This window comes from Nasonia vitripennis, chromosome 1 (genome assembly GCF_009193385.2).
Source record: "Nasonia vitripennis strain AsymCx chromosome 1, Nvit_psr_1.1, whole genome shotgun sequence".
Lineage (NCBI taxonomy): Eukaryota > Metazoa > Arthropoda > Insecta > Hymenoptera > Pteromalidae > Nasonia > Nasonia vitripennis.
The window spans coordinates 32,815,241-32,832,594 of record NC_045757.1 but is presented as its reverse complement, the minus strand read 5'-3'; the positions used below and the strand labels follow the sequence as shown (position 1 = coordinate 32,832,594).

General features: G+C 38.9%; 3 protein-coding genes and 1 long non-coding RNA gene across 9 annotated transcripts; 3 read left to right on the top strand and 1 right to left on the bottom strand.

Moving 5' to 3' along the window:
- The first annotated feature begins 1,477 nt into the window (after positions 1-1,477).
- On the top strand, positions 1,478-5,758 carry LOC100120201 (vanin-like protein 2). The gene is made up of 7 exons (XM_001603811.6): positions 1,478-1,626; positions 2,394-2,463; positions 2,654-2,791; positions 2,897-3,073; positions 3,294-3,762; positions 4,325-4,697; positions 5,002-5,758. Exons 1-7 carry the CDS (start codon positions 1,613-1,615, stop codon positions 5,489-5,491), a joined length of 1,731 nt encoding a protein of 576 aa, XP_001603861.2. The 5' UTR covers positions 1,478-1,612; the 3' UTR covers positions 5,492-5,758.
- A 2,003-nt stretch (positions 5,759-7,761) lies between these two features.
- On the bottom strand, positions 7,762-8,993 carry LOC116418380. Its single transcript, XR_004228395.2, has 2 exons — positions 8,632-8,993; positions 7,762-8,469 (listed from the first exon to the last, which is right to left on the bottom strand). It is a non-coding gene; the product is annotated as an uncharacterized LOC116418380 (long non-coding RNA).
- Positions 8,495-12,112, top strand: LOC100120147 (vanin-like protein 1). Of its 5 annotated transcripts, XM_032599368.1 has the most exons (8): positions 8,496-8,763; positions 8,831-8,991; positions 10,017-10,089; positions 10,175-10,312; positions 10,376-10,525; positions 10,600-11,062; positions 11,126-11,486; positions 11,559-12,112. In XM_032599368.1, exons 3-8 carry the CDS (start codon positions 10,033-10,035, stop codon positions 12,016-12,018), a joined length of 1,629 nt encoding a protein of 542 aa, XP_032455259.1. In that variant the 5' UTR covers positions 8,496-8,763; positions 8,831-8,991; positions 10,017-10,032; the 3' UTR covers positions 12,019-12,112. The 5 variants fall into 5 exon arrangements, with proteins under 5 accessions (XP_003423899.1, XP_032455259.1, XP_016845561.1 ...); XM_003423851.5 differs by lacking the exon at positions 8,831-8,991 and having other exon boundaries at positions 8,495-8,777; XM_016990072.3 differs by lacking the exon at positions 8,831-8,991.
- Positions 12,113-12,270: 158 nt separating this feature from the next.
- Positions 12,271-15,749, top strand: LOC103317866 (vanin-like protein 1). Of its 2 annotated transcripts, none has more exons than XM_008217811.2 (7): positions 12,271-12,397; positions 12,887-12,959; positions 13,051-13,188; positions 13,334-13,447; positions 13,528-13,999; positions 14,342-14,702; positions 15,185-15,749. In XM_008217811.2, exons 2-7 carry the CDS (start codon positions 12,903-12,905, stop codon positions 15,657-15,659), a joined length of 1,617 nt encoding a protein of 538 aa, XP_008216033.1. In that variant the 5' UTR covers positions 12,271-12,397; positions 12,887-12,902; the 3' UTR covers positions 15,660-15,749. The 2 variants fall into 2 exon arrangements, with proteins under 2 accessions (XP_008216033.1, XP_016836863.1); XM_016981374.3 differs by lacking the exon at positions 12,271-12,397 and adding an exon at positions 12,743-12,810.
- The last annotated feature ends 1,605 nt before the right edge of the window (positions 15,750-17,354 follow it).

Here is a 17,354-nt window from a genome sequence, read left to right as displayed (position 1 = left end):
TCTCTCTTTTGCGGGCGTTTGCTCAAGGTGGGGTTTTACTCGATTCTCCGGAGATTCTTCGATGTCGATGCTGTTGGCTGCTGTGTTATTAAGTGGATGGTGTTATGTGGAAGGTATATATATATATATATATATAAAGTGCCTCGCGGCTTTTGACGCTGTGGGAGGTGTGGGGCTATGAGGTAATCTTGAAAACGATTCGAAACGATGGGGATTTTTTGCCAGTTTATGAATGGATTGTTTGTTTTTTTATTTTAGATTTATGGGGTTTACCCACACGAAATATATGGTATTGTATTGTTGAAGTAGGGATATTAATGCCATCATGGATTTCGATTGACATTAGACAATAAGCTTCATTGCATTTATCTCATCTGAAATTATTGAAAAAATGATTTTAATATGATTCAAAATCAAGTTTTCGATTAATTTTATGATTTATGATTATATTTGGTACTTTTATTGAAACGAACAGATAGTCTAGTATGAATGAAAAAACCTAAAGCAACGCGATAGAGACGAGTTATCTTGATTGATTAGAAGGTATATTTTTTGAATTGGAAAAAGTTTTCATATGTTTTTACGGTCATTAAAGATATGATTACGAAAAATACTTTTACTTCCTCTCGGAAGAAAGTACATTACAATTCGAAAATGACAAATCGACTATGTGAAGATTATTCTCTATAAGTTCCAGAACTTCTTTCTTTCGGATTTCAGTGTTACGTAAAATACAAGAAAAGTTTGATAGACTTTCGAGAAGGATCGTTTAAAATTTTAGGATAATAAATCGAGTGATTTATTTTTTAGCGCAGAAATTTTAAATTTAATCAATATGTATTTATATTCATCTGCTTATCACTTTTTCACCCGTTTCTTTGTAAGTTTGAAAAAACAGTACCACGGTGATGAGCGCTAAAAAAAAGATATTTTAACTATGCTACATTTAAATAAATTTCGAGAATTAAACATGGAATACACAGCAAACGTGGATACAAGGAAGTGTCGAAATTCCCGATTGACTTATTCTGAAAGTGAGAGGAAGATACTGCTACGTATTGGTTGATGAAAAAAAGTAACATCATGAATTGATCGCTTCTATTTTTGAATTACAAAAATCAATGGAATAACTAGATTATTAATTTCTGTATGTAAATCAAAAGGATTATATCGATAAATTATATCAACAAATTTTCTTATTTCATCGAGGATATCACGAATTCACAAAATATATATCTATAATAATTTCGATAAATATATCCAGCATTCCCTCATTCTGCACATTTTTTACATCAAATCAGCTTTAGTTACTATAACCAACAATATCAGCCCCTGACAGGTAGCAACCAACCAAACATTCTCGTCGAAAGGGGCAGCTTATTCCAGGGGAACTCGTATTTACGTTTTATAGACCATAATCTAAGACGCGGCATCTGTCGGTACGAAGCTCAGTTCGTATACTAGCGCCAATTATCGGTAAGCAAACCTCTGCTCGGTACACATACTTTATTTAATCGCGCGCGGTTCTACTCGAGTTATACCGCGAGACATCACGGACGGCTTCGCAGTTCGACTCGCACCGCGAGTGCGCGTATGTGTATAATACGTTTAGATGTTTCTCACGAAGTAAGTACGATTTTTTACTTTTGCGCTTTTTTCACGTCTGAGCCGTGATGAACTAGTTCGAGAGATAAGTGTTTTGCATTCGTTAAGTGCCGAGTTGGGAGTATTCATGTAGAGGAGAAAATCGAACGTCGATTTTGGTGCTTTTTGAAAATTTTTTGGTGGAATGGGGGGGGGGGGGTCGAATGACAATTTTAGAAAAGAGTCTCCGCGTTATCGATATTTTTGTGGGAATAACAACAAAATTTTAAGCTTAAATTATTTGTATGCGCTTCGTTACTTTATGGCATAATAATATTATACTGGCACGATATGATACAAACCAGAAGACAGTATTAGTGTACGCTGATTGTACCGAGTTTTTGAATCAGCGATTGATTACTCTAATAGTAATGCGGGTTGCATAAATAATGATTCGATACAACGTGACTGGTTTAAAATTACAAAAATTCCAGAACTTTGACAACATTCGATGGATTTAATCGTTCAATAAGGCGAGTGAAATGCAAAAAATGTTTGCTTGTGAAAAAATTTTATATGCATTTTACGAACCGCTAAAGTATAAACATTATTTTATCGCACATGATGTATCCTCGAGTATACGCTCATCATTCCGTGGAAATAATAAGCTTCATTTTTGCTGAAAAATTACCCGCGTCATTTAGTGACGAGCTTTGAAGCCAATCATATTACGCTATTACACGCACTTTCGATTAAACGAGATAATGCAGTCATCAGGAGTGAAATCATCTACGATTATTATTTTACAGAAACTCCACGATGCTACACAATCTTCTACGCGTGGGTGTACTGCTGACACTTTCGAAGCCGTCGCTTCGGGTAAAAAATCATCTAAAAATGTTCTTGCATGATCGCTCGTAACTCGCACACAGGTTCTTGCACCTAACTGTACCCCCGCTAACAAAATAAGAGTCGAACCATTTGATTTAGTGGACAACAAGTATCAGCGATCCCATTACTCCTCTAACGATCGCTCGTTTATGCTAATCCGTGCGCCTCTTTTATTCAGACTTCCGCTGCGAACTCCCCGAGCTACATCGGCGCCGTGGTCGAGTACCATCCGGTCACCGACGGAGATGACGGCCAAACGATAGCCGAGGCGAACGCCAATAATTACCGAACGATCATTAAAAGCGCCTCGGCCTACGTAAGTGATCCGACCAGATGATTTTAATAAGTCCCCGCAGGATGATTTAATGCGCGGACGGTACATGTTTTCGAAAGATTAATATTCTCTCTCATCTGTTACCAGCACGCCGATATCATCGTCTTCCCCGAATTCGGCCTGACGAGCCTCCCGAAAGACGGCGATGCAGAAAGGCAGTTCAACGCGTCGGCCTATCGAGCTTACTACCGCGAGGTAGCTTCTCGAATTCCAGGGCCCAACGAGACCGTGGTGCTTTGCGACACCGACAGCAAGTACGCGAAGGTAAAATTTTTATTGGATCTCGTATTCGGAAAGAAGTAATGAAAGCAAAGCGAGACATCGGGCTGTTTGCGCAGCTGTCGCTGAATCCGGTGTTTACAGCTGCGATTAACGTAAATACTCGGTTCTCCACGCGAAATACCAGAGTTGCGACAACGATGATTGATACAAACGTAAACGAGATTATAACGAAAGTTAATCAACGATTGTTATTGCCAAACAGTCGCTCCAGAGCATCTCCTGCGCGGCTCGCGAGTACCGCATGTACGTAGCGGTGAACCACCACGAGCGAGTCGACTGCGACCCGAAGAAACCAAATTGCGCTCCCGACGGTTTTTTGCTCTACAACACCAACGTGGTCTTCGACAGAAGCGGCCGAGTCGCAGCCCGTTACCGCCAGTACAACAGCCTCGTCGACGACGGAGTCAACACCACCAGTCAACCGGAACAGTCGATCTTCAAGACCGACTTTGGAGTGACCTTCGGCCAGTTCGTCTGCGTCGATTTGCTGTTTCAGAAACCGGCGACTTTCTTCGCCAGCAACCCGAACGTCACTGATGTCATCTTCTCGACGCACTGGTTCAATTACCCGCCGTTTTTGGAGTCCACCCAGATCCAGGCGGCTTGGGCTTACGCTGCCGATGTGAATTTTCTCGCTTCGGGTTACAACGATGTTCTCACTGCCAGTGGAGGTATGATTTGCAGAAAACTTGATTTTTGTATTTATGATTCAGCGATTATAATCGATCGGAAAAATTGCGTTTATCAACGAACCGCATATGTTAGATAATTTTTGCGTGAGTGCGTTCGACGGATAATATCAAAATGTAGGAGAGCCTGTTTTCAAGCGCGGAAAAAATATTCATCACTCGTAGCACGTAATCATTACCGCGGTTAATTCGCTCTTTGTATTTGGATATCATAAAAGTTGCGTAATTTATGATGTTTCATAATGTGCACCCGAGAGATAATTGCGGGTTATACTGTTGTCGATAAAAGTACTATAGGTGTGTTTTTGGTTTCGTTACGTCTGTACGTTGTAAAGTCTAAAAAAAAAAAAATTGGTACGCGGAATATTTTGGAAAAAAACTCGATTAAAGCTATCTCGAGTGCAATTATCACGTCATGTGAATAGCATTACTAAAATTCTTATTGTCGTAGCACGTAAAATCCGAATTTCTCACGGATTATCGCTTTAAAGTTGAAGCTGAATAGTTATGCAAAGCGGCTTCAGATTCAAATTTTCCGACACAGGCAGTGGAATCTACGCCGGCAAGAGCGGACCCATAAAAACCTACCACTCATCCCAGACCAGCAACGCCCTATTGGTCGCCGAAATCCCCAAACTAAACCGTCGCCAGCGAATCGAGGACATCCACGCTGGAAAGTCAACCATCCACAAATTCAGACAGGCTGAGGTTCCGACGATCTCGGGAATCCCACCGAAAGCTAATCTTACCACTGAATTCAGGGACAATTTGAGGCCCTACACCAGCGCGTTGATACAGACCGGCGAAGCTTCGTCGCACATCACGACGCTTTGCGATCGTGGGCTGTGCTGCGATTTCCACGTGGAGACGAGCTACGATAAGGAAGTCGCGGCTAAGCCTGGAGCCAAGCAGTATAGGTGGGTTTTTTTCTTTATAGGTATAGTTTAAAGGGCATCGGAACGTAATAAATACACGTTGCACTTGTGAGTAATCAGAGTGACGTTCTTGCCGAGCACGAATATTTTACGAATACAACGGAATCCGAGGTGAACAAATGCTTCTATAGATATAACGCGTGAATCACGCAAGAAAAGATAGATGTGACCCGTATAAAATGCAAACATTACAAAACCGTTTGCACAGCCACCAGCTGTCCAAATCTTTTCCAACTCTAATTCGTTAACCACAACTTTTCATTCGTTTAAACAATTTTAATTTCAGATACCGCGTGGTAGTCTTCAACGGGGTAACCAACTACGTAACGTACTCCGGCAACCAGTCAACCGCCGGCGTCGAGGTCTGCGCTTTAGTCTCCTGTGCAGGCGACTCCCTCGAGGACTGCGGTAAACGTTACCCCGAAGGCACCGACGTCGTCTCCCCCACGACCCTCGAGTCTCTCATAATCACTCGACGAGCGAATCGCAATGCTCCAACCTTCTACATGCCAACGACGATGGAAAGAACGAATCGAGAGCCTCTGAGCAGCTCTGACTTTGCCTACTTGGCCAGCGGGCAGCGTAACTCGAGTCTGCTGCTCATGTACCTCGTCAGGCCGAGGAGTGATTTGGAGACTTTTGGAATTTATGGACGAAGGTTCGACAAGGATGGACTACCAGCTACGAAGGCTAACGGAGTCGGGACGGTCGAGTCGACGTCGGCGGTGCTGTTTTGCACGATGGTGGTGATTTTGGGATCGTGGATCTGCCAGTGATGTGAATGTTCGTTTATGAGTCTATTTTGTGATTTTCCTCTGTTTAAAAGTAAACGAGTTGAAGCTGCGAATTTTACTGATTTGTACATTTCTTTAATGAATATAGCTCCTCGATTTTATTCTTTTTTAATTTGAATGAAATGTTTAATATTCTTAATCAACGTGTGATAAATTCAATTCAATTTTGAAATTATTCTTCTCAAGATTCAAATGAATCTCTGTTGTTTACTTGTCTTACAAATTATAATAAAACATTTGTAAGTAAAAGATGGAGGAATGTTAATTACTTTACATTAATACACACCCACTGCACACTGACATAAGCATATCAAATATTTGAATTAGTGATAAAGAAGTTAAGATTTTTCACAGTTTTTTATTCGGAAAATATAAGTTTCGATAAGACATATAAAGAAATAAGACCGTTTCGAGTTTTTTTGAAATAAATGAGTGCTTAGTTTTTCTTATCAATATATATTTTTATGTAAGTTTGTAGAGTTTATAACTTTAGAGCGTTTGAAATTTCAGTTTGCGACTATTGAAATATTATTTTGAGACGAAAGTAAAGTTCTTGAAAAATGATACATGCGAACTTCATGAAAAATATCAAGCTCTTCTGGCAGATAGCAATTTACTGTTATATCCAATTGGATCACTGGAGGTGAGATTAAGATTTTTACATTAAATTATCAAACTATCTGTTCTATGCATCGACAGCTTTCACAAAGCTACATCGGTGCAGTAGTCGAGTACAGTCCAGTACGTCTGGCTGAGGATGGAAAAATCGCTGCAGGTTTAAATACAGCAAATTATTTGAAAGTTGTGAAAAAAGCATAGAAATACGTAAGAATTAATTTTCTGCGATGTTTTTTATCCTACTTTTTAAAAATATTAATCAATCATTCGTTTGCAGTCAGTGGATATTCTATAGTTTTTCCGGAATTCAGTTTATCGGTATCGCAAACTGGTAAATACGAGGTGCAGCTTCGTATATTAAGATAATGTCTTACACTTATGCAGAAGTAACCACATAATGTATTGAAATCTCTGATATCGAAGCATTTTTTATAAATATTTCACAATTGTTGTTTTTAATGTTGACAGACACTAAGAAGCATGTCCTGTGCTGCCAAAAAATGCAATATGTACATAGCAATCAACCATCGCGAAAAGGTGGACTGCAACAAGTCTGGTTTTCCAGCTGATAGTTTTCTTATTTACAATGCAAACATTGTTTTCGACCGAACTAGTCGAGTGGTCGCCAGGTACAGAAAGTACAAACCTTTTCAGTGAAAGAGGTACAGATACAACAGCAGAACCTGAACTTTCCACGTTCAAGACAGATTCTGGGGTCACCTTTGGTCAATTTATCTGCTTCGACATCATGCTCGAATCGCCAGCACTGAATTTAACTCGTGATCTTGGAGTCACAGATATAGTTTTTTCGTCGTACTGGTTTTCTAAATTGCCGCATCTTGTTGGTATAGAAGCTCAGGCTGCTTGGGCCTACGCAATGACGTGAATCTACTTTCCTCGGGACTTAATTTTCCGAGGACTGCAAGTGGAGGTAATTCGAACACATTCGTTTATTCATGAAAAAAAAAAATTACGCATACATTTGACATCTTTTAGGTAATGGGATCTATATAGGACGCGTAGGATATAACCAGTTCGTTTCGGAGGAAAAAGCTTCGAATGTTCTTGTGTTATCCGAAATACCAAAAATAAAAAGAGCCAATTCAGAGGAATCGATAGTTTATAAGTTTAAAACAGCTGAAATAGATACAATGGACTCCATTGGCCCTGGAAAATGGTTTTACAGAACAGATAATCTCACTTCTTATACGACAGAACTGATTGATACAAGTATAAATAAAATAAATCTACACGATTCAAACTAAAATAGACGTTTGATGAAAGTGTCATTCTAAATAATTCGAAATGCTACATGTACAAAATCTCCTGTAATAATTACCAAACATATATAGACATAATTTCAATAATCCAATTTTTTTTTGTTTAAAGGTACCGTCTGGCAATTTTTAACGGAGTAAGAACTTTTAGAGGAGTGGCAACGGGTGGTGTAAGAACTTGTGGTATAATATCTTGTATCGATGACACTCTAAAAGGTTGTGGCAAATCATTCGACATTAATTCAAAAGTTGTTATGTCAACGACTTTTCAATCTATAGATATTTCTACGACTCATACAACAAATACAAATGACGAGGGAACGTTCTATATGCCAGTAACATTTACAACGAACATGATGCTATTTCAACCATTGGATTTTTCCTTTAATATCAAGAACGTTAATAAAATTTCAAGTCACAAAATGTATTTGACTAAGGCTAGAAATGGCTTATTAACATTTGCCATTTACGGCCGAAATTTCGGTAAAGATGGCTTGGAAGTAACAAGATCATCCGATTGATAAGATTATAATACTACGAACTCTCAAGTGATTTACGAAGTTTCAAAAATAAAATAGTTCAACTATTTCTTAAACATTTTTCACATTATTTCAAAAATTCTGTGCACGCAGTTCGACAAAGAAAAGCTAATCTTTTTTCTAAGACTATATGAGATCACAAATATGAATCACTTTTAGAAAAAAAAAGATAAGTCCCCTACATCGTGCAGGTGTTTTAATTTTTTTAATCTTTAAACACTAAACTCAAATCACCTGTTCAAATAAACTACTCCCAATATTGTCTCGATTTCACTCAGTTATATCAGTCACACTATGCAATAATTAGTTTTCGTATCGAAATTCAGATGACATTTTGTGTTAGTAAATAGTTTAAATATACATTAAATTTTATTATTACAGTAAGCGGCTAACAGTAAAATATTACATACTTTGTCTACTACCTTTTAATCTATCATGTTTACATCCGGCCATACTTTTGTGTTGTACTAAAACCTTAATCTTAAGAATTCAAAACAATATAAACTCCGGTACAGTTCGAGCAACTCTGCAAAAAAGCACAAGAGTACGTCAGTTACACTACAGCCGTGGAATCGATCGCATCGATACCTACATTGTAGTTGGTTTTCATGACAGAACTTGGACAATATTCTTTCAAATAAATGGTTTCTTGTTAGTGATATAAAAGTGAAAGAAGTTTTATTCTTACCGCAAGTTGCCAACAGTATTAGATACTTTGTTTGAACTTTATACTCTACTTCGCATTCCCAACGTCGGGTGATCGCAGATAGCAGTCGGCAAAATACTTTTTAACCGGAATCGAGATAACGCATCAATGAATGTACAGTATAGTGTGTAAGCTTTATTTTATCACTTTTGATTTTTGAGTAACCTAAAATTTGCTATAGTTGCAAGATAACCGCACATACTTGAGTATACTTATTTAAATCAAGTTCATCATTTTCAAAATCTGCATATACTCAAAGTGAAAAAGTATTAATGACAGGGGATGATCGAGATCATATTTATACACACTTGAAACATTGAATTCTCACGCCACAGTACGAAGGTAGATCATGATTTCAGATTGATAAGTGCAGCGTCATTTTGCACAATATCTTATCAGATAGTATATAAAGAATCGTTTGTTAGCGCGTGTATTCAAATACTGCACATACACAATACGTCCTCAATCTAATTAGCAACTGAAGATCAAAGAAGTGTACTTCATTATTGTTAACGTAAATATCGATAAAATTATGTAATTAATTAAAATTTATTATATTGAGAGATATAGCACATACATATAGTCAAGTGTCTTTTTCATTAAAATTTTGTAAGATCGTTTAAAAAAAAATAGCATTCATCTCAAATTTTCCGTAATGTGCAGTAGTTTATTTAAAAATACATGCATAAATTATTGAACAATTTAAAGTATATGATTTTAAAATTAAATTAAATGATATTTCAATTTGTTTAATCATTGCTGATTTAGGACATATAAGTGTTTTGTATCTTATCGGATTCAACCGAGAATGTTAAACTCATCATATTTAACAATTTTAAAGCATTCAACATTATTTCGTTGTCACCTCAGAGATCAACTCAATTTGAATTTTGAAAAAATAATTAATAAAAAAAAAAGTGTAATCGAACAATTTTATTTAAACAATAAGTAGAAACAAGTAAATATATACTCAAAAATCTTCGCAAAAGTAACTTCAAAACAATATAGTTCGACGAGAACGTTATATGACAGTAGATTGCTATTCGCGGACACAAAAGAGTGACCTTCTGAGAGTGATATGGTACTGCCACGGATGTAGTCATATGGTTCCGCAGCACAATATCACGATTTTGATAATAATTAAATGACTTCTCTTAAGTAGAAGAAAAATTGCTTTATTTGTTAACCACGTTTTACTCCAAATAATACACAACGTTATTCCGAATGACACACTTGTAAAATGGGTTTTCGCTTGTTTCCCCAATCTGCATTTCATTATGCAAAAGCGTACATTTAGTTTGAATTGACCTACTTATCTATCTTCACGGCAAATTTTTGTCTATAAGTTAAATATTTGTTTACTTCAGATTGAAGATTGAAACCATGAAGTTCTTTTGGGAGCTGTGCGTTTTAATACTGCTTCCGATTGCATCTTACCAGGTAAAGTTATTTTATCTAAAAATAATTACTTTTACAAATATGATTACTATTCATTAATTTTTATGTGTTTTTTTTTTCATATCAGCTTTCAAGCCCTACTTCACCAAGTTACATCGGAGCTGTTGTTGAGTACAGTCCAGTGCATCAGTCCCAGAATGAGAAAAGCATCAGTGTTCTCAACGCGGAAAATTATTTGAAATTCATAGTGAAAGCTTCTCAATATGTAAGCGATTTAAGTATAACAAATTGATACATGCATAACAGTTAATAAATTAAATATTTTCAGGCTGTCGACGTCATCGTATTTCCCGAGTCCAGCTTGTCAATGTCCTCTTCAAGCAACGAGACGATAGCTCGAACCGAAGCTGCTTCTTATATTCCAGATCCTCAGGATAATGTGGTTCCTTGTTACGATGATAAGGAAAAATATGCAACCGTACGTTAAAGCATGCTAGTTTCATAGTACGATTAATACCTTCTTCATTGTCCCTTTTTCAAAAAATTTTACAGAGTCTAAAACTGATATCTTGTGCGGCGAATGAACACCGAATGTACGTAGTAGTAAATCATCGTGAAAAAGTAGACTGCAGTGGAGATGGCTGCCCAGCTGATGGTTTTCTGACTTACAACACTAACGTTGCTTTCGACAGAAGAGGACAGGTCATCGCGAGGTACAGAAAGTACAATCTCTTCGGTGAAAGAGGCACAAATATAACATCGGAACCAATACCATCCACTTTTACAACGGATTTCGGAGTTACTTTCGGCCTGTTCATTTGCTTCGATATTCTGTTCCAAACGCCAACTCTGAACTACACTCGTAATCTCGGGGTCACGGACATTATTTTCTCAGCTCATTGGTTTTCCGAACTGCCCTATTTGTTCAGTGTAGAAGCTCAAGCTGCTTGGGCCTATGCAAATGACGCGAACCTGCTTGCTGCGGGTTACAACTACCCAAGAACTGCCAGTGGAGGTAAGATAAGTAGTTAAAAGTTGGTTAAAAGCTTTTTTTTAACTATTAATCGTCGAATTTAAGGAAGTGGAATCTACATTGGTAGAAAAGGATACTCTCACGTCATTTATGAAAACAAAGCATCGAACGTACTTGTCGTATCGGAAATTCCGAAAGTAATTAACGGAAAACGATCTTTAAACATAAATCAAAATATGGTACAAACTTATGAATTCAAGACCGCAGAAATATCGACAACTGAAGAAAACAGAACCGGAATATATCTGCACAAAACGGACAAGCTAAAGCCTTACACAACAGAATTGATCGACCTCACGCAAAGTGTGCAGAACAAAACGATTTGCGATAGAGGACTGTGCTGCCAGATAAACCTGAAACTTAAGTTTGACGAAAGCCTTGTAAAAACTGACACCAATTATTACAGGTATGTTCAAATCGAATAAATATTCTTCATCGTTAAATCTCACTCTAACCGATTAAAATTCTTATCCATCAGGTACCGATTCTCAGTCTTCAATGGAGTGCGTTCCTTCGACGGAGTAGCTACAGGGGGAGTCAAAACTTGTGGTATAATCCACTGCACAGACGACACCTTCGAAGGCTGTGGTCAGATATTCGATCTGACCGGGAACAACGTCAAGCCGACTACGTTCGAATCGATAGAGGTTTTAATGCAAGAAGTGGATAAACAAAATACCTTCTACATGCCAATCACGTTTGCGAAGGATATAAAGCCTTTGAACGCAAGTGGCTTCTTTTTTGACTCCGTTGATTCTGATGAAGCTGTAAACCACTACATGAGATTAACAAAACCGAATGATGACCTGTTGACTTTTGCTATTTATGGCAGAAACTTCCGTTTGGATGGCACTGAGGCATCTGCATCTTCTGTGATCTTTGTTGCTCCGCTACTAATTTTGTCAACTATTTTGGCTACGTTTTTGGTGATGTGTTAATAGTTTAGATAGATTAATTAAATTTCATGTTACAAAAATTATGATCTACATATATTTTATTCTAATAAAACCTTGTTGAAATCAAACTTCAAAAGACGCGTTATTTCAAAGAACACCAACTGCTCTAACAGCACATCCATATCCCTTGGTATATCCGATGCTATAAGTTCACACGTTTACCTCGGGCAGTTATCTGTTTTATCAATCGTTACGGCCAATTATGCGGCCTGAGGCTATTTGATTTGAGTGTGTACACTATAGTAGCAGTAGTAGCGCATCAGTCACAACAACGTTTCGTCCGCTGTTATTCCGAGTTCCGCTGCAGCAAACGCACAGTTAAAAAATATATATATAGTATTTATATATGGGTGTACAGGAGGTTCGTTGACAATTGATGTGTTAATTTGTTGTGTTTGCTCGATTGATAAGAGGGATCGTTGAGGCTTCAGTAGTAAGCGTTTGTGGTCTATTGGGGTGTTAATTTTGTTGTTTTAGGATTATTTGCTTTTATTTATCTTAGCGTCAAGGCTGTTTGGATTTGAAGCGATGTTTAATCGTGTAATTTTAAATAAATAGCAGAGTAAGTAAACAGACATACATTTAAAAGCAATGGTAGACTTTCTTTCTATGATTATCTCTCTAGATTAATATCTCTATATACATGATGCGTTCCAATCTTATCAATTTTATGTAAACATACAATCATTGTTCCTCACCTCACTTTTGAGCAGTTCAGTGCCGACAGTAAGCTATACTGAACGCGAAACCGTACCATTGTGAATTTTTGAGAAAGTTGGAAAATGTTTCTTAAATAACAATATTTATTGAGTGCATTTCAAAAATTATAACTTGCAAATTTTTCATCCAGATCCGCATAATCAATTATGAAGTACCACTGGCCGTTTGCAATTTTATTGATATTTCCAATAGCAACACACCAGGTAAAAAAATTCTATTATTATAAAATACGTTGTACTTCATACAACATGTGGCTAGATTTTAATTGGATTTTCTGATTCGTATCGCCATTAGCGATCTTTTAAAGAAGAATTAAGTTATGTCGGAGCAGTCGTTGAGTACAGCCCAGTAAAATCCACAAACGGCGGAGTAAGCGTTGCAGACCAGAATACGGAAAATTATATGAAGTTTGTTGCAAAGGCTTCCGAATATGTGAGTGAAATTTATGCATCTTTAAACTTTGATAATTGTATATTATTTCATGAATATTCTTACATTTTTTAAATTTTTGCATTGTAAAATCAACTAATTTTAAAAATAATTATATATTATTCCTAACGAACAAAATCGCTCGTAGAAAGTCGACATTCTCGTATTTCCCGAGTCAAGTCTTTCGTCCTCGCCTTCGTACATCCCAGCTCCGGAAGATAAAGTCACTCCATGCGACGAGACAAAAGAAAAATACACCACCGTACGTAAATTTACAATGCCAACGATAACCCAATTCCACCAACCATAATCAGTGCAACTCAAATTAAACTCTCCATGCAGGCCCTGAAGAGCATGTCATGCGCTGCCAAAAAATACGGCATGTACATGGTGATAAACCACCGCGAAAAGTTCGACTGCGAAGCCAGTAACAGCAGCAAGTGTCCTGGCAACGGCCTCCTCATCTACAACACGAACGTGGTCTTCGACAGATCAGGTCAGGTGATCGCGAGGTACAGAAAGTACAATCTCTTCGGTGAAAAGGGTATAAACACGGAACCAGTAGCTGTACCTTCTACCTTCAAGACGGACTTTGGTGTCACCTTCGGACAGTTCATCTGCTTCGACATCCTGTTCGAGACACCCACGTTGAATCTGACACGAGATCTTGGGGTAACCGACATCGTCTACTCGAACCATTGGTTTTCCGAGTTACCACTCGCCTATGGTGTGGAAGCTCAGGGAGCTTGGGCCTATGCGAACGACGTGAATTTCCTCGCTTCTGGCTACAATAATCCGAAGACCGCTAGTGGAGGTATATTGATACGATTGATATTGAAATTTCGTGAGCCGGGGATTCACAAGCGTATACCTACGCAATATCACTTGATCGATTTGATATGCTGTCTATATTTAATTTTAATACATCTGTTATATATTTATCTTGAAATTCGGGAGATAATCGTTTTGATATATTATCTTTCGAAGACTACTATGATACACATCAAATTTATCTTTTTATTTATACACGAAAGAGATGTGCTTTTAATATCTTTGATCGCTGATGAGTCATCTTGGTTAAGCCAATATTTTTTGCAAAAACATCAGCTACGCAGAGATCATTGATCTCTGCTAATTAGAATCTTGACTTTTCCAGGTAGTGGAATTTACATAGGACAGAAGGGCTACATAAAAGTTATCTCCGAGGACAAAGCGTCCAACATCCTGGTCGTAGCTAAGATTCCAAAAGTCGTGAATGGAAAACGAGCCCTTGACATCGACGAGAAAGAATTGCACGTCGTTACGTTCAACAAGTCGGAGATCTCCACATCGGACGTCAGCGGAACTGGAACGTACACTTACAAAACGAGTGATCTCAGCCCTTACACTTCGGAATTAATCGACGTCAAGCAGAGCTCGTACAACAAAACGCTTTGCAATCGAGGGCTATGCTGCGACTTCAAATTAAAAATGGACTACGATGACAGTGTCGTTAACGAAGACTCTAAGTACTACAGGTATAAACGACAATAACGAATATTCCATCCTTGAACCTTCTCAGATCATAAAATAAATTTTCGCTGTGTCTATTCGCACCAAAAATTCACGTAAATACACGCAATTACGTGGTAAAAATTGACTTCATTAACTACTTTTCCACTTGGATTTACGTAGATTTACGTGGATGAAGTACAGGCACGTATTTTCCAGGAACGTAAATTTTCCGCGTTAAGGCACGTAATTTTTCAAAACACGCAAATGCTTAGTGCAACGTAAAAGCTTGGAAACGCGTAAAACTGACCACTTAGATCGACGTAGATCGACGTAGAAAATGTACGTTCCTGGAAAATACGTGTCTGTACCTTATCTACGTAAATCCACGTAAATCCAAGCGAAAAAGTCGTCAATAAAGTCAATTTTTAAGCACGTAATTACGTGGATTTACGTGAATTCGTGGTGCGAATAGACACGCAGCGATAAATGTTATGTCCAACAACAGATACCGCCTGGCAGTATTCAATGGCACCATGTCGTTCGCCGGTGCAGCAACGGGGGGGATAAAAGTGTGCGGAGTAATCGCCTGTACTGCCGACTCTCTGGACACTTGCGGTGAATTGTTCCAGCCGGACAAGAAGTTCGTCGCGCCAGTGACGTTCAGATCGATCGACATCAAGCTCCCCAGAGCTGGTAGCGAGAAAATTTTCTTCATGCCGGCGACCTTCGCCAAGAATATGCAGCCGTTGAACTCGACGGAGTTTTCTTTTGGCATCGTGGGGCCGAAGGAGGCACAGGATTACGAGATGGCGTTGAAGAAGCCGAGAAGTGATCTGCTGAGTTTTGTACTTCTGGGTAGAAATTTTGCACTAGACGGTGGTCCGGTGACCAAAGGGTTGTCTTCGGTGATGTCCAGCTCTTTTGCGCTTCTGTGGACGGTTGTCTTGGCTAACATGGCTGTATACTTTAAGCTTCTTTAAGAAGAACAGAAGCTATATATTGTCTTATTATTATGTATGGATTCTTTTCCGAGGAAATAATTAGTTTGACGATAAAATTAATTGTCAGCGATATTTTTACAGTCATAACAATAATTACATAATAGGAAACAGAAAACCGTTACCCGAAACCAGCTGATTCGCATTTGTAACTGGTAAACTTCTTTACCGAGCGGTCCGTCGATAACGAAGTGCGTTACAGTGAAGCAGCCAGTAAAACAGGTTGCAGTCGCGACGTAGTGTCTATAACACAGATGCCGCGGCATGTCGTAGCTCGTGTCGTTCGCCAAGTTTTAATCAATGATTCGCGGAGACATTGAAACTTCCGAATGAGATTAACGTTGCAAGTTAAGATAGCTGAATGCTTGACGGTCAATTCTAATTGAAATTCAGTATCTTTCCTCATCACCAAAATCCACGAAATGACAAAATTTTCAAACAACATAAAAAGAAAATTATATAAAAAAAAAAAAAAAAAAAAAAAACCAACAGCCTATCCCCAATCTCTCCAATTTCCTCTCTTCCAGCGATCTGTCGAAGCACAAGCACACAGTATAAAGCATCTGCGTCAATCGTAGGCCAAAGGAAGCCCTTTAAAATTCAATGCGCAGACAAATCCAAGCCATCTGAAGCTTCTCTCTTTCCCCCTCGACGAGCTCTCTTCCTTCCTCGGCGGCCCGAGATCGACCACACGCGTGTACTTACGATTCAAGAGAAATCCGCGCAGCGTCAATCCGTTATAATTTCTCCGCTAATAGAATCCGAGATTTCGTCGCGCGCGAGGCCGTGCGACGCATCTCTAAAAGGACGTCTTTTCTCTCTCTCTTTCTCTCTCTCTCGATAACTGTGTGTGCGGATGTGTGTATAACGTATGTAAGAGGGTATACCTTATAACCAGGCGTCGCCGGAAGACTTTTCACCGGGACGCGTGGGAGGATTGATCAGCCGCACGCGGCTTCCGGTTACTTATATATATCGAGATTTGAACATTGAAATTGGCTGGCATCGATCCGAAAAATTTTTCCTCGCAGCTCTTCGTTGCGCAAAATTTCCTTCCCGGAATTAGCATCATCGTCGGACTCTCTGCGCACACGGTCTTCTGGGAAAAATCCGTCATCCCGCCGACGAATACCAATGGAGATGTGTGTGTGCTCCGAAACGTTATACATCCTCCAGACCATAATTCATAAATCGGCTCCCGGTGATATGTTCGCGTTGGGCCAAGTCAATTCACATGCGTCGGGCATAATGCCGTCGTCTGAGAGGCCAAATACGGCGTATGTAGGACCCGAAGCGAAGATGATGATGAGCCATATGCCGATAAATCGACAGCGGCAGCATCATCTCTCGCATTCGTAAGCGCGATATGGACAGGATGCGGACGTAAATGGGCGGATTGAGAAACGTCCGCTTCATACGTCTGTCTCACTTATTTGCTGATGAGGATTTTTCGCGACGAGTCACATTGCGAATGTCAAGGCTATATACAATATACAGAGTTCACCGCGATTTGACGTGCAATCGCACGCATTCGCCATTTGCCGCGAAATGAGCTGAGCCTCGTTGTATACATTATAGCAGCTGCTTTAAAATCTAATAAAGCCGTAGCTCAAACCTGTCGCAGGTGTCAGTCGGGCTGTATATACAGCAGTGAGATGTACGCGAGGAAAACATCGC

Excerpts from the sequence above, each read along its gene's own strand:
- LOC100120201 (XM_001603811.6), top strand. Across the intron at positions 2,464-2,653 it reads TTTCGAAGCCGTCGCTTCGG|ACTTCCGCTGCGAACTCCCC; the intron begins GTAAAAAATCAT and ends TCTTTTATTCAG. Across the intron at positions 2,792-2,896 it reads TTAAAAGCGCCTCGGCCTAC|CACGCCGATATCATCGTCTT; the intron begins GTAAGTGATCCG and ends ATCTGTTACCAG.
- LOC100120147 (XM_003423851.5), top strand. The coding sequence starts at position 8,758 with ATGAATGTACAGTATAGTGT. Across the intron at positions 10,090-10,174 it reads TTCCGATTGCATCTTACCAG|CTTTCAAGCCCTACTTCACC; the intron begins GTAAAGTTATTT and ends TTTTCATATCAG. Across the intron at positions 10,313-10,375 it reads TAGTGAAAGCTTCTCAATAT|GCTGTCGACGTCATCGTATT; the intron begins GTAAGCGATTTA and ends AAATATTTTCAG.
- LOC103317866 (XM_008217811.2), top strand. The coding sequence starts at position 12,903 with ATGAAGTACCACTGGCCGTTTGCAATTTTATTGATATTTCCAATAGCA. Across the intron at positions 12,960-13,050 it reads TTCCAATAGCAACACACCAG|CGATCTTTTAAAGAAGAATT; the intron begins GTAAAAAAATTC and ends TATCGCCATTAG. Across the intron at positions 14,000-14,341 it reads TCCGAAGACCGCTAGTGGAG|GTAGTGGAATTTACATAGGA; the intron begins GTATATTGATAC and ends TGACTTTTCCAG.